The 16,997-nt window shown below is 31.0% G+C and overlaps 2 protein-coding genes and 2 non-coding genes across 4 annotated transcripts; 2 read left to right on the top strand and 2 right to left on the bottom strand.

Moving 5' to 3' along the window:
• Window positions 1–947: 947 nt before the first annotated feature.
• On the bottom strand, window positions 948–3,594 carry LOC110624773. The gene is made up of 2 exons (XM_021770087.2): window positions 3,443–3,594; window positions 948–2,841 (listed from the first exon to the last, which is right to left on the bottom strand). The coding sequence occupies exon 2, from the start codon at window positions 2,557–2,559 to the stop codon at window positions 1,057–1,059; it is 1,503 nt and encodes a 500-aa protein (XP_021625779.1). The 5' UTR covers window positions 2,560–2,841; window positions 3,443–3,594; the 3' UTR covers window positions 948–1,056.
• A 5,952-nt stretch (window positions 3,595–9,546) lies between these two features.
• On the top strand, window positions 9,547–10,188 carry LOC110624766 (RING-H2 finger protein ATL52). Its single transcript, XM_021770060.2, has one exon. It carries the CDS (start codon window positions 9,562–9,564, stop codon window positions 10,102–10,104), a length of 543 nt encoding a protein of 180 aa, XP_021625752.2. The 5' UTR covers window positions 9,547–9,561; the 3' UTR covers window positions 10,105–10,188.
• A 488-nt stretch (window positions 10,189–10,676) lies between these two features.
• On the bottom strand, window positions 10,677–10,750 carry TRNAN-GUU. Its single transcript has one exon. It is a non-coding gene; the product is annotated as a tRNA-Asn (tRNA).
• A 403-nt stretch (window positions 10,751–11,153) lies between these two features.
• Window positions 11,154–11,226, top strand: TRNAF-GAA. Its single transcript has one exon. It is a non-coding gene; the product is annotated as a tRNA-Phe (tRNA).
• The last annotated feature ends 5,771 nt before the right edge of the window (window positions 11,227–16,997 follow it).

Raw genomic sequence — 16,997 nt, 5'->3', positions numbered from 1 at the left:
AAAATGCTCATTGCCTCTCCCCTCTGTATGGCCAAAAAATCATAGCAAACTTCTTTTCACCAAATCAAAGTAAATCGCTGGCTCAAATTCCACCATCGCACTTCGCTAGTTTAAAATTTGAGCAAAATAGTTTTCATCATAGCTAAGCTAAGGTGGTCATATCAATTTATAAACTCTAAATATAAGCTGATCCGTATATTATTATTTTTTCTCATAATTTTTATTATATTTTATTTTTTAGTTGTTAGAAAATTATATTTATTTTTTACTAATTTTACTAATAAATATACTTTAAAAATTTTTATAGCCAAACACGTCAAGTATTTATCAATCACTGGTAAACATTTTAGTTGAACAGCACTCAACTCATTCTCATGTAGTGTTTTTATACCAAATATAATATTAATATCAACAAAATCAAGAATAGTTGATGATAGGGGAAAAAGGGAACACGGTGAGCGTACGGTGACTGTACCTGTGTCCCGTCCTTAAATTAAAAGCTATGTGAGGTGATTTCTGCTCTGGGAAGTGAAATCTGTCAGTGACCATATCATCATGCACTCGTGTTATACATATATAGCAAGATTTCCAAAGCTACCTCCATGAAACAAATCACTACTAACTCGGCAATTGTCCAGACAAGTGTTCCCCTACTAATTGTACACGATTCAAGAAAACATGCAGTCAAGACTCCATAATTTTCGAAACAACAATTAACAGAATGCTTAAAACATGCCAACATAAAGACAGTGCACGTTCAAGCGATGCAGACTTATAGTCCTTTTATTCTTTGGAAAAAGAAAAAAAAAAGATCTTTTCTTTTCTTGCTTTACCTTGGCAAGGATAATTTTCCTGGTGAAGGCTGAAGATGGTCATAAAATTATTATCTACATGTAAAAGAATGGATAAAAGCAATGTAAATTTATGGAAAATGAAGAAAACACACATAAAAAAGGGCAAATATCAGTTCATAGATTTTCTTTATGGAATGAGGTTAGTAAACAATTAAGCACTAACCACTCTAACCATCCTTACATCTTCAAATAAATTACTCTTTCAGGTGGATAAATGCCCATTCCCTCCAAGGAGAGGGCGAAGGCATACACGGACCTCATGTTCTTCTGGTCCTACACGATACTTGGGGACAATAATTTCAAGCATTGTACCTGTCTCATCGCGGTATGCTTCCAGTTCAGCGTCTTCAGGAATGCGGTTGGGGAGGGGAATTTCCCGAACAAATTCCCCTGGAGGGCAGTGCTCTGGTGTTGGATCGGTTAGCTTAAATGTCCTATCGTGTCTCTTAATAAATGGCATGCAGGCTGTACTTATACAAGATATCTTCACAATTCCACGTAATTTAGTGTTCCTCCAAGTGACTTTAACCCTCTGAAGATCTGCAAAGGGGAGGCTGATGATGATTAAGAATGCTTCATCATCTTCATATATTGTTTTCGCTGCTGCAACAGGCCCATACACATTCTTCATTACTCCACTGAACTCATTTATCCACGCTGGCTCAACTGGATGGATATTCATATCAACTCTTTCACCATGTGAATTGTTAGCCAAACATTCATCCTCATTTCCATGTGGCAAATAGTCTTTCTTCCGCTTGTGGCTGATAGGAGAATGGTCCACACTCTCACTATTGCTATGATCTGATGAATGAGTAGACAGATTCAAACCAGTAACATTAAGCAATTTTCTCGGTTGGGAATTTCCATTACTCTTTAGCGGATGAAGAGGGCGCTCAAGCTCAAAGTCCGTGTTTGGAAGGTTCCTCCAGGAAACAAAATCACTTGCTTCAGGAGGAACTGTGAAATTTATGTCTCGACCTGTAAGCTCCACCCACTTCTTCCTCTCTTCTTCATCAAGGTTCACGAGATTGGGAGATCGGACAATTTCTATGCCATGAACACATTGAGGGTTAGAGAGACCCCTGTAATGCTTCCTCTGCATCTTATGAGATCGAACAAAGCCCTTATCGACACTGAATGGAAATGGGCGCTCACCTTGGCGAGAATGCCCATTCATGTAACTCCTCAATTGCATCTTACCCAAAGCATTTTCAGGCCTTTCCTTGAAAGCCCACATGTACATGTTCTCCATGTCATGCTGAACCAAGAAAGCATCAAGCTGCAAATCTGATTTCTCATACCCAGACACACCATTACTGTCCCTGATTACCTTGCACTTTGATTTCTCATTCAGAACAGGCTTAAAGTAGAAACTGAAGAAGAACCAGGCACCCCAAATGCTATCAATCCGTTTGGTGCATTTCTTTGCAACTTTTGGGACAGTAACCACTGTCTCAACCTCATAAGTTTGAGGTGCAAGACTAACATCTAGGATGTCACATGGATCATTCCAAGCCAAGGAAGTAGGGGGGCTAGGCTCAGATGACAATGGGAGATTGATATCAGGGGGCCGTGAAAGAATGATTGGCCGTGTCATCTCTCTCTCCAATTCATCATGTGTCAGAGAACTTGAATCCATGGATAAAAGCGTAGATGGATGATAGTTCTCCATTGACAAGGATGTGAGGAGTGCTTCCCCCATCACTTTTTTTTTCCTTCCCCTTCTCTTTTGTTCTTCTTGCTTCTGGTTTGTGACTGGCAAGCCCACCACAGTTGCTAGAAACTCATCAGCAGCATCATGAATCAAATGTAACCCACAAAAATCAGCAGAACTTCCAATCAATCAACAAACCCAAACAGGCAACTCATAAATCTCTTCATTTTTAAATGCCCAAAACTTCCCAGTGCAATAATCGACAAATACTCATTAATGAATCCGGAGAACAGCAAATGATCGCACCAACATCACAGGCATGTCACCGACCTGTGAAGAAAAGAAACAGCAACAGAGAGAGAGAGAGAGAGAGAGAGAGAGAGAGAGAGAGAGTTCAACTAAACAAAATCAAAACAATGGACTTCACATCACAGTTTAGATACTATCAATCATACGTGCCAAACAAACCAATCCATCAGATTGGATATAAAGAAAGTCAACAAAATGAAAAGGGAACATTCCTCTTCTACTGAGAAATTTGTATTTCCAAGAAAGATAAAATTGCCACGGAAAGAGGCCAAATAATTGAACTAAAGCTAAAATTTAAAAATCAAGTGAAACATTCAGATATAATAGAACATCCTTAAATGAAAGCTTCCGAATTTACAGGATCCATCAAAAAGATTAAACCACCCAAATTGAAAATTGCCCAAAGCGACTAATTTTCCTGCACTTTCTGAGTTAACAAACAGAGAATAAACCGGAAACAAACAAAGAATTCGAAAATCCATAGAATCTGATAAAAATTCTCTGATATTAGCAGAAAAGGTACAGATTAAAAAAGATCAAATCAGACCCAAAAATGGAACCCTAAAACCTATTTAAAAGTAAAAATTGAGAATGAATAAAATCATATAGATTCGAAAATTACCTAAAAGAGAGGCTCCAAATCCACCCAAAACAGAGGCCTGCACATTCGATCCCCCCCTTTTGATAGAGGAAAGCAGAGTGTGAGAGTAACGGTGGGTGTTAAAAAAGACGGAGTTTAAATAGGAGAGCGGCCATGCCAAAGATAACGGGCGACTGCTAGAATTGAACGGCGTTAAGTAACAGTTTTGAGGGACACAAGAGGCAAAATCGTTATGTTCTCTCTCATGAAGCTAAAGCGGTAAAAAACTTAAATTTGCCCCTTAATTTAGGGCTAAATTTCAATTTTTTCATTAAAAAATTAAACATATTTAAATAAATTAAATAGAAAATACCTCAAACTTTTAGAATTATAACAAATAATTGCTTTATTTAGTTTTTTAATGTGAAATGAAATCAGATGAATCTAAATTAATGAAATTTTAATAAATTTAATTTTTAATTGAATAGGGAAAAAAATTAATTTCCATGTGTTAAAATGAAATAATTAAAAATGGGTTATCAGAAAGAGCGGAGACGGCAAGCAAGTGGTTGGGTCACTTTTGTTTGGTGGCAAAAGTGTTTTATAATTGAGGCTGTCTTTTCCATCCTGTTCCATTCAGCTGATAAGTTCGTGCCCTTTATTGATAAGATCATCATCAAATTTTCCAAGATTCCATCTTTTCTCTCCTTTTTTTCTACATCTAAAATAAAACAATTTTGCAATTAATTCTTTTATTTAAAAAAATATATAACTTTTAAAATTACTTATTTTTAAAATTTAAAATATAATTCATGAAATTTAATAAAAATTCATAATTTAATTTCTCTTATTTAATAATAAATATTTTATTAACAATTAATTAATTATTAACTAAATAATTTAATTTAAATTAAAGTAATTAACAAATTATTATAATTAAAAAATTAAATTATTTGAAAAAATAAAATTTAAAAGATTAATTTATTATAATTTAATAGTTATGAAAAATTATTTTATTAGCGGAATGAAATTTTAAAAATTAGAATATTTATTATTAAAATAATAGAGATTAAATCAATAAATATTGGAACGAGTGCTTGCACCCTTCTTGTTTGAGTGGGTGGAAAGGTGGATAGGATTGAGCCGTATTCGATTTAAATAAAAAAAATCAACTGAATCGAATTAGTTTAAAAATTTTATTTAATTTTTTATTTATTTCAGTTTGATTTGATTTTTAATTTTAAAAATTTTTATTATTTCAATTCGATTCAATTTTGATCAGAAAAAAATCAAAAAAATTAAACTGAATCTATTAATAATAATAATATGTTATTTTTAATAATACAGAAATATTAGATTATATTGAGATTAAAATATTTCAATTAAATTTTAAAATACTCAAAATAAAGTGTAAAAAATAAAAATTTATTAAAAATTCAAATCGATCAAAATAAATTGAATCGAATCGAATCATACTGGTTCAGTTCGATTTGATTTTTGATCAAAATTAGTTTGATTTAGTTCGATTTTTATAAATACTAAAATTTTAATTTTTGATTTTACTCGATTCAATTTAATTTTAAATCGAATCGACTGAATGCTCATTCTTAATCGTGGATTTATATTTTATTCTTTAATGAATCGATTTGGTGTTACCTACTAGTTTTATTTTAATAAATTTAAAAATATTTATGATTATAAAAAATAATAGAGATTAAATTATAAATTTTATTAAATAAAAATATATGTAATTATAAAAAAATGATTGAGACTAAATTATAAATTTTATTAAATTTTGGAAATAAACTAACTGAAATAACATTAGTTATATTCGATTCTTATAAATTATTTAATAAAGAAATTGAATTAGTATATAATTTTGTAACTATTTATCAATTTTTTCTTGGTGCAATTAAAATCTGTAATCTTCATATTCTCAACTAATATATATTTTAAATCTTTAATTAATGTTTTTTTCCATTAAATTAGCTAATTTAAAAATTATATAAAATTAAAAACCGCTTAAATGTCTTACTAATGGTACTTTTATATAACTTATTTTCGAAATATTAAATTTTGAAATTAATTAAAATAAATCCGAGCATACTTGACTTATTCAAAAATTAATATAGGGTCAAGTAATTAATATATTACTTTAATTAAAAGAAAAAACTTGATTTCATACAATAGATTAGCAGGTATTACGAATTATATCTGAATCATTTTCATTTAAAAAAAATTAACTCATTTAAATTTATTTATTAAATAAATAAAATTTAAATTTATTAATATTCGATTTAAATTATAACTCAAATTTAAAAATTTTTAACGAATTAAATTTTAATTTTTTAAAACTCAATTCAATTCGATTCAATTCATTTATATCCTATCGCCCCGATTTAAAATGAATTCATAAAATTATATCCTACACTTATTTTTATTTATTAATTTAAATTATTATCGTTCTAAATACTGATAGGCCAAAATCCACACATTTATTAAATTTTTTGTATAATCTAATTACGTTCTATAACACCATTTTAAAAGGAAAAAAAATTTTTTCCATATAAATTATTTTCTTCTAAACCCCGCAGAGCAGTACCTTGGCCCAAGAGAACCACCGTAAACGGTGATTTTGTTCATTGGACCACCACGTGACGTGGGGAAAGACACTGTGAGTTCACACGTTAGGGGGCCTTCTTCTAACGGCGTCAAAAATTGCATGAAACGTGTGTCAGAAAACAAATGTTAGGGTTAGTTTTGAGGCTTTCTGATAAGTGATGTCCCAGATAGTACCTGTTTATGGTTGCTAGAGTCGCATGTGATGTGAGTGTTATTTATTTATTTATTTTTTAATATAAAAATTAATTTTAATTAAATTATAAGGATTTGATTATGTTATAATATAATGGGCAAGTGTTGGTGATAGGTTATTGGTGATCAGAGCTGAAGTAATAATGGAAACTTGCATTATTGAAGAAGATTCCATCTTTCATTTGAGAAAGTCTTCTTTTAGTGGAATATATATAATGTTCAACTACTCTTCTGTTCAGTTTCAGGGAAATTTCCCAATTAATTAATATTTAATACATCAATAAAATAATAATAATAATAATTTTTTATTATAAAATATATTATACTCATTTTAAGTATGTTTGAACTTCCAGACTCAATTGCCGCATTCGTTCTCTCTCGTTTGTTTGTTTTTTCCCTAGGGTAAAATCCTTTCATTTGTCATTAGTGCCGCTCTACTTTATCTCAAGGGGTAAAGGAGTGGCTTTCCTCAATGCCGATGTAGGTTTTTTCTATGTGCATTCCTTGAGCATGATTTGAGAGATTTACTTAGTCGCTTTTAAGTTATGATAATTGGGTCTCATAACTTTTGAACAAGACTAAGTCCAAGAAGATAGCGTTGGCTCAAAACTCATAAAAGCTTTTTTTGGTCGATTGGTCCAGCATCTCCAGTTCTGACCCGAATACGTGAGACAGATCGAATCGCTTGCGAGCATAAGACATGAGAAAAGACAATAAATTCAGTCACTTTGCAGTCCTGTCCGTATGTACGTCGGGAGAATTAAATGGCCGTCTGGTGTGGAGAGAGATTCTGACGCATCCATATGGATCTGAATGACAGAACATGTGACACTGTAACAGAGAAGCCATTTCGTGTCACTAGCAGATAAATGAAAAGGATTAAAATGGGAAGAATATATTTCTTTCCCTCTAAACTTACAACCACACATATTATAAGACTTGTTTGAAGGGTGCTCTTTCTTGACTCTTTCAAAAAGAGTGACTTATTATTACATTCGATACTTATTAATATATTATTTTTATAATTTAATTAAAACTAAATTACTCATATCAAGGTTAAGAAGTTTGAGCACTCCCAGATTTAGCCTGATGGTAAGTGCATCCGGTTAAACCTATAGATCTCAGGTTCGAATCCCCCATCCCCCATTTGAAAAAAAAAAAGGTTAAGAAGTTTGAACAAGAAATAACATCAATCTTGAGGAATGATTGTTAAGAATAATTAAAGCACATTAATGGAGTTTGATGAAAGAGATGTTTTTTTAAATTTTTTTAAGAAAAGAAACAATTGGATGAAGAGATATATTTATGTGGGAATTCAATGGCTAAAAAAGTTCCACCACCATACATTCTCCAACTAGGGTTTGGTATGATTGTGTTGTGAAAGGCACATGCTTGATGTTGGGTTTCCTTATCACCCATTTCTCCCCAGATATCACCTCCACCCCCATTTTGTTTGTTCCTTATTCTCCTTATCACTTTGATTTTTTTTTTGTTATTCTTTACAAATCCATCAAAGTGTTTTGGCATTTGAAATGTCTTAATGCCATTCACCCGTGTATTCACATGAAGGAGAAAAGATGACCACATGTTATTGATAAATAAATAAATTATTTATCTATTAAAATTATTCTAGTGTAAAAGTAAAAATATAATTATAATATTTTGATATTTAAGTCTGATGATAAGTGTATCTAAATAAATCTAAGAGATATCATATTCTACTCCTTCAATTTCCGATTTCATTTAAAAAAAAGTTATTGACATTTCGATCAACATAAATTTTATTATTATTATTTTAAATAGTCAATAAATAATCAATAATTTATTTTAATAATTATTTTTTTATAATTTGATCAATAAATTTTATTATTATTATTTTTTAGTATAATAATGAGTTAGGAGTTTAAATGCTCCATTTAAATTTATAGGTGAGTAATGTCTAGATCAAAGTAGATAAATTATAATATATTTAATCACTAGATAAGTTAGGTTAAGTGGATAAATAGTAATTATATATTATAAATTTCAGAATTTTACTATTTCGGCGTGTGATATAAAAAAATCAAAATTTTTTTTATTATTTTACAATTTAATTTAAATATTTAAAAATAAATAAAATTATTTAAAATTATAAATTTTATTATAATTATATTCAATTTTAAAATTTGAATTAGAGAGCACGGTATAGTTTTATCATGTGACTTTTTTATTATACTCATATAATATATATAGATAGACTATTCTATTGATATATAAGAAATTCAAAACTTTTTATTATTTTATAATTTAATTTAAATATTTAAAAATCAATACAATTCAATTTAAAATCTCTAAATTTATTTATTTATTTTTTATTATTTAATTTATTGTAAAAAATCACAATTTTCTTTTTATTTACCTCTAGTTTCGACAGAAACTAGAATAAATGTCTTATTTATTGAATTTTTTTATTTTTAAATATCTTAATAGATGCACATCACAATATATTTAATTATATTCATTATAAAAAATAATTTCAATTGTATCATTGATATTTTAAACATAATTATAAATACTATATTTGATATCAAGAATGGTTATGGTTTCTTTATACCAAGAAAATAAGAATAAAATATAAAAATAAAGTTTTAAAAATTTAGTGGTGATGGAGGACAAATTAATAATTTTGAATTGAATTATATTAATTTTTAAAAATTTAAATTAAATTATAAGATAGTAAAAATTTTAAATTTTTTTATTTGTTTCCCTGTTTGATATATAAATATAATAAAATAATTAATGTGGTAATACAATATCAGTCAGACACACTTTCTTTAATTTGAATAGTAAAATTGGATATAATTATAGTAAAATTTATAATTTTATTAATTTTTAAAAATTTAAATCAAATCAAAAAATTTTAAATTTTTAATCCCAATGTACCTTTATTACAATTATTAGCAATCTAAGGTGGTACACTCAATGAGAGGATTCACTATGCCTTTCTTCTTCTTCTTTTTTATTTTTTATTTTTTATTTTTTAAGTGAGCTTTTAATATCAGCTCTAGAAAGGAACAAGAAACATTTCACGTAAAAACCCGTTTGGGCTACAACTAAGTAAATTTAGGCTGAACTTAGAACCCAAACCAGACCAGACCAATCGTTCTTGAAATATAAACATTATTTGATTTATATTCTAGCAATTCGTCAATTCACACAACGAAATATACACAAGACAAAACACTCATCTTGTAGTTATAAGCATCATACAAATTTCTCTTACAAATATAATATTTTGTCCATAATTAACAATGATTTCATTGTAACTATCACCACTTATCCCTACTTTAATTTTGCATCTCCCAAGTATGAAGCAATTCATCTTTTTGCAAATGTCAACTCTCTTCAAAGGTGACGATGATTTCGGCAACAAAGTCACCGTCCTTCTGATCGGAGTTGGCTCAGCTGCACTCGTGGTCACAATCTACCATTGCATAGCCATGGGGTGGTGCAACCGAAACCGAGACCGAGATCGAGCTACCTCCCAACACGGACATAACTCGCAAGCTAGAGAGAACCCAAGCAGCATGGAGAATTCTACAGCCAATCTCATCCCATTGTTTAAGTATCAAAAGGGAAAGGGATTAGTTGGGGATGATGAAGAGACTTGTGCAATTTGCTTGAGTGAATTTGAAGAAGGTGAAGAGTTACGTAGGTTGCCTGAATGCATGCACTCTTATCACATGGCTTGTATAGATATGTGGCTATACTCGCACTCCAATTGTCCTGTGTGTCGCACTAGTGCTATTTCTCCACAGGTTGTGTTTCGGACAATGGATTCTCAAAGAGCTAATGTGCTTGAAGATGTAAGTATGTTGCAAAACATTGTTGTACAATCACGAACTATGTGATAATCTAATGTTTTATGTTTCTCGTTTTTCGTTTACCCTTTTGGATGAGTATTGTATAGGGAAATAAGAAAAAATTTTAAAAGGAGAAATAAAGAAAAAAAATACTATTAATATTAACAGTACAAAAAAAATAAATAAATAATTAATTTTTAAAAAATATTAAAATATCACTCTAATTAAAAAAAAACGTAACGATAACACATGAAATTGAATCAGTATCGCATATAATTATTATATATATAATGATTAAATTTTAACTGAAACCTATATAAGATTTATCATAATCGATCACTATAACAAAATTTTTGTATCATATAAGAATTGTAATGAGAAAACTAAGATGAAGATGAACAAGGGCACATCTTGGGAGTTTGTCAAACAAATTGAAATTGGGCAGTGGGCACTTAGTCTCTATGTCTATAGTGTTGATGTGGTAATGGGTCAATAGCCATTAAGGGGCATTGGATCCTTAACCCAAAACATGCCCTCAAAATTAAAAAGAACTTATAGGGCAATGTCCAGCCCATTATAAGATTTATTATAATTTTTTTTTTAAAAAAATTATACATAAACGCTAGAAGAAGGGGTTGAACCTTCGACCTTGTGGTTAACAGCCACACGCTCTAACCGACTGAGCTATTCCAGCTCACTATGCCTTATATTTACTTATTTAACATTTTCTTTTTTTAAAAAAAATTTCCTTTAAATTTATTTTTCTTTTTATGAGTAGCTTTTTATCAATTAATTTTTTGATATTTCAAAAAAAAAAAAACTTTTTAAATAAAAATTATTTTTAATTCAATTATGTATTATCTAAGGGTATTAGAAAGATTATCATTTTCCAATCTTAAAAGAAATTATATTTCTCTATTTATATTTAATTTTTTAAATTCAATTAGTTTAAATTTATATTTTGACTTCATTAAACCAAAACATCCATATTTTAAAATAGCGTTCGTTTTTCTAATTTAATAAAGGAAAAATATTACTATTGCATTGTGCTTGATTTTGATACAATAATAATTATATAACTAATAAAAGAATCTCAAGCGGGGATAGCTCAGTTGGGAGAGCGTCAGACTGAAGATCTGAAGGTCGCGTGTTCGATCCACGCTCACCGCATAATATGTTTTTTTATGATAATGATCATCTTTGTGATATTTACGTTTCGAACAAAAAAAAAAAATGAAAGAAATATTTGTTTTATTTTTTACGGCTCGCATGACAAAGGCCGCCATACCAAGCTCCACCGCTAAAAATGAATGAATGCATTATTTTCTTCATTTTCCAACCAATATTTTTTCAATAAATTAATTTAATACATTTGAAGAAAAGGTAATGGATGTTTGTTTCAATGAGTTATTATAAACATATGTAAAAAAAATACTTAAAAAGGAGAAGAAAAGGGAATAAGTGAGAGAAAAGAATTAGATTTAAGAATACATTGATCGATAAGTTGAATTATATTTTAGAATCTCATTTTTAGTTGATAATTTTTCATATATTTTTGTAGTAGGTTTTATTTCTCAATTCTTTTTCGGAGAGAAAATATTTAGATTTTAGTGGATTTTATATTTGACATTCGATTGTCTTTGCTAATTGTGTGACTGATATTTATTTATTTTTTTTATTTTATTTTTTTTATTAGGTTTCAGATTCTGTTTCTTCTTAAAATTATATTTGTTTGAGGGTTTCATATTTTATGCTAAAGAGAGTATAATTTTATTAATATTAGTATTTTAGTACCGTTTCATTACGTTTGATAATTTTCATTTCTATTTGTGTTTGGCTAAGTTATGCAACATTCTCTTTTATGTGCTTATACATGGATATATATTTCTACTTTCAAAGGCTATGCTTTATATTGCTGTTTTCTCTTTTTTTTTTTTTTTAATTTAAAATTTATTTTTAATTATCAATTATTATGTTTTTGTGCTAATGGTTTGCAACACCTTCGATAGATTTATGAATCCAATGAAAATTTTAATGCTTGCATTTAGTTGGTTTGATATTTTATTATTGTTTTGGATTATTTGTAATAATATTTATTGCAACAGTGTTTTAATGGATTTACATAAAATTTTCTGTGATGTAATGCAATAGTTTTTATCTGTTTGATTCTCTTTTATTCTTTATATAATTTAATTTATTTTGATTTAGTATGATTTAATTTTTATTTGTTTGAATTTAATTTATTCAAATTTTTTTATTTAATTTACCTTTCATTGATTTGTTATTTTCGAAATAGCCTCGTTTGAATAAATCCATATTTACTTGGTGTCTCGCTAAGTTGAAAATTTTAAAAAATATATATATTTTAAATGAAGTTGAAAAAACAGTTAAAAATAAATTCTTTTATTATTTTTAATGTTATTATGAATAAAAAATACTTTTAACAACAACTTCAACAATAAAATTATACAGACTCTTGTTTTAATCATACGATGAACAAGTAGGAACCAAATGAATAGGCAAACGTGGGCAAAATAATAAATTTATGAGTAAATATATATCACTTCTTTTACAAAATAAAATATTTTTAAAATAATTATTCTACTAATAAAAAAATTATTCTCTTCCTTTCGAACGAAAAAATTTGACAAAAATTTAATTTAATTTAATTTAATTTTATTAACTTTTTTATTTGTAATGAAATTTTTTTTTAATTTATAAATTTTTTATTTTTAAATAAAAAATCTTATATCATTTTATAAATATTTATTTCAATTAATTTTTTATAAAATAATTTACTTATAGTGGAGGATTAAGATTTAGGAAATAAATTAACACTTAAATTTTATATAAAGAATTTTGACAATAAACTTAATTTTAGATTCTCAATGTACTTAGCAGATAGATATTAATAAAATAAAAATATTGATGTCATTGTTATTTTTTTAATTTCATCATATTATTTTAACATTTTAAAAATTACATTAATTATTATTATTATTATTATTATTATTATCATCTTATTTATAATGTATTACCTGTACCAATATTGTTTATAAACTCTACCTTGCCACAATTAATCTCAAAATAGCTATTTATGATTGATGCTACACAGAGATTGATCATATTAATTTATGAATTATCGTCATAAAATAGTTTAACGTGATAAAGATCTGATAAGTAGGAAATATAGTCCCGAACATTTTGACATCCGGTGATTCGCTCTTCCATAAATAAGGAAAGTCTCGGTATTAAATTATCGTTATCATGCACAGTCTAACATATCTCCATTACGCCTGTAATCGCGGAATTATCGACCTATTAGTTGGCAATATCTCTTATCAAGCAGTTAGTCATATCAACGTTAAATTATTAAGAAATACTATATTTATCTTCATTTTCTTATAATATAAAAAGAGTGCAATCACAGAGACAGATGTACGTTATTCTCTTACACTAAAATTCTAAGTCATTTATTACATTTATTCTCTTCTCCTTTATACTGATTTGAACGTCAGAGTGGCTGTCGTGAGTATCTACCACCACCTCACATTCTCTTTCTTGCAGGTCTAGCCAATCGCAGTACAACTCTACTTTCTAGTTATATCATTTGGTTCCACTGCCGAAAGACCTATTAAATTCTCTATTAAAATCGATATCTAATTCCTTTTCTTTCTGAAAAAGAAATCTTTCCTCTCAATCTCTTGAAATGGTTGGAATTGTACATGTTATTGCATGCGAGAGAACCTGATAAAGGTAAAGAAAAAAATAAACATGTATTAGATGATCTTTTGTCAGTTGAATAAGAACCATGGGCCAAGCAGGAGGTAAGGTTCGACCCTGCAGACAAAACGATTAGATTCTTTCAAAGTGACCCACTGGTCATAAAAATCCTCCTGAACATATATAGAATAAGGTGAGTATTGGTAGATACATGTAGTTCTGTTAATCTTCTCATCTTAAATATTTTTAACAAGTTAGATTTGGATAAAAATAGTTACGTTAGAGTTTTCTATCCGTTAGTGGAATTAGGATATAAGATCGTTGTAGTATTAGGCACCATAACCTCTCCATAGTGTTGGGTGATGAAAAGTATAGGTAAGAGTTATACATAAAGTGATACTCGGCCGCCAGTCCTAAACTGTGACGGTATTGTTATTAACATATGCACTATATGTCTTAAGCTGTTAGCTCTAAGGGAACAGTCGTGGTGTAACGACCCGAAAATCGGACCGCTACCGGCGCTAGGATCCGGGTCGACTTAAGGCCGCCGGGACCCGTAGCAAGCCTAACATAAAACCTGTAAACCTGTATAATCCCATACATGATCAACAACATGCCTAAAAATTAAAACTTTTCTTTCCATTGAACATCAACCAAACTCAACCTGTGCATATCATTAACATAATTTTGATCCCTCTGAGGGATCTCATCTGTGCCCTCAAAGGGTAACATAACCTGTGTTGAGCTGGTTTACATAAACATCATCAAAATCTCTAAGATCATGTATAAAAGGGATACAACATTCTATGGTCAAGCACATACTAACATCCATAAAACTCGTTACATAACTATCTGTACTTTTACATTACAATTTGATCATGTCCATTTCTATCTATTACATAAGCATGACTTCTTCACTCTATTCGAACTCCCGCACTATATCCTGTACCTGTAAGCCTGAGGGAAAAGGGAGAGGGGTGAGCTAAAAGCCCAGTGAGTAGAGCTAGTAAACACACATTAACACTATGCTCAAATGGAATGCATCATAACACAGACAATTCACATAAGGGTTGGGTGAACTTGTCACCAAATAGTCCAAGTTAACTCTGTGCCAGGCCGTAGCATGGGGTCCTGGTCTTCCTGTCATACATACATTACTTACCATTTTCCAGGGCCTCCTCTGGGCTCCTGGTCTTCGAGTCCCATAACTGTGTTTTACTCTGTGCCAGGCCTGTAGACTGGGGCCTGGTCTTTCTTACTCTGTGCCAGGCCGTAGCATGGGGTCCTGGTCTTCCTGTCTTGGACTAATTGGGTCATCCAACATTCACCCACAACAACAACAATTTATGCAATGCGGCATATTCGTGAAAACTAATGCAATCATCCTATTGCATAATCATGATGCATGAGACATGATAAAACATTTAATTTAAAAGATTGAGTTTAGTTCCACTCACCTCTGGCTGACTCTAACAATACCGAAGCAGCTGAACTCACTGCTGGGGTCCTCGGTTCCTCGGGTCCGAACCTACACAGGTGGACTCTAATGAGGGACCAAACATATATAAACATGACTCTAATATATCCCCCAAAAACCCCCTAAAACATCATGAAAACATCACAGAAAATATGCATGAAATGGCTGAACAGGGCACTTTCGGCGGCCGAAAGTCCTGGACAGAGACGAAACTCAGCTAGGTTCGGCGGCACCTTCGGCGGCCGAAAGTGCCAGACAGAGACGAAAGTCTCTTTTCGGGGGCAACTTCGGCAGCCGAAAGGCCTGCCTCCCCAGCCATGTTCGGCGGCCGAAAGTACCTTCGGCTGCCGAACCTGGTTTCTGCCAAAGGGCAGAAACTTGGCTCCCTTAGCACATTTCGCCTCCAAACCTTCCAAACATGCATATTTTTCAACCAAAGCATGCATACAAGTTCCTAGGGGCCTCAAACATGCATATACCCCATCTACAACACTTCAAACATACTCAAACAACACACATTGTTCAAAACATCTATAAATATACCCATAACTCAACATATACCCTAGCATGCATTTCTACCCTTAGATCTTGCATAAAACTTATCTAGAACACATAATAAGGGTGGATCCGAGCTTACCTCTTGAAGAAATGAGAGGGAAGACGATCCTAGCTTGGAGATGAAGAGATTGAGCTCCTTGAACCTCCAAGCACCCAAAACTTGCTCTTTGCTCACAAATCTTCAAAATAGAAGTTAAAACTCGTGAAAACCATGAAAGATCTAGGGAAAACACTCAAGATTGAGGGAGGAGCGGCGGAGACTCACCTTGGCCGACTGGTACTCACTCTCACCAGACTATTCCCTTAAAGTGGGAGGTCAAGGGTTCGAGCAGTGGGGGAGGCGACCTAATTCCCAGAGGAAGGAATTGGGCCAAATCCACTCGGGCTAGGGCGGGCCGTAATGGCTCCCCCGAGGGACAAATCCTGCCTGGAACCCGTGAGGGTGAAGGGATGTTAAGAGCTGCTCACGACGCCAGTGGAAAGCCCGAGGTGGCAAGAGGCCAGGCGAGGGATAGCCCTGGGCCGTGAGTGGTAACAGTGCCGTGCATACGGGCCGGGCTGTTACACGTGGTATGAAATAATCTGAAGTTGGCTAAAGAAGGTTATGGACATCCAACAAAAAACCTTGAGAAAGTAGCAATGCCCATCGATTTGCTGGAGAAGCTGAAATCCCACGTAAAGCCAGAGCCAACAGACCCGATAGAGAAAATCTAGCTAGGTAAAGAACAAAAGGTATGGTTCGGTACTGCATTAACGGATGAAATAAAAACTCATTTAATAGAGTTACTAAAGAATCGAGTAACGACTTTCGCTTGGTCTCCAAAAGATATAACAGGTGTGGATCTCGCTCTCACACCTATAAGCTATCTATTGACAAAACCGTCAAACCGATTCAATAAAAGAAAAAAAAAATTATATCAGAGAGGCAAAAAGTGATCAAAGAAAAGATTGACAAACTTTTGAGCACATGATTAATAAAGGAAGTCCAATATCTCACATAGTTTGCTAATGTGGCTCTGGTGAAAAAGTTAACGGGAAACAGAGAATATGCATAAATTTTAAACGTTAAAAATTATATTTTTTAAAAGATGTGATTTTAGAGTGTTAATTTTATATTTATATTTATACACTAAGAAAATAACTATTGCTATAAATTTAAAAATAGTAAAATATTATAAATATT

This window comes from Manihot esculenta, chromosome 10 (genome assembly GCF_001659605.2).
Source record: "Manihot esculenta cultivar AM560-2 chromosome 10, M.esculenta_v8, whole genome shotgun sequence".
NCBI classification, from domain to species: Eukaryota; Viridiplantae; Streptophyta; class Magnoliopsida; order Malpighiales; family Euphorbiaceae; genus Manihot; species Manihot esculenta.
Note: the sequence above shows the minus strand (reverse complement) of the source record. Positions and strands in the feature narration are given on the sequence as shown.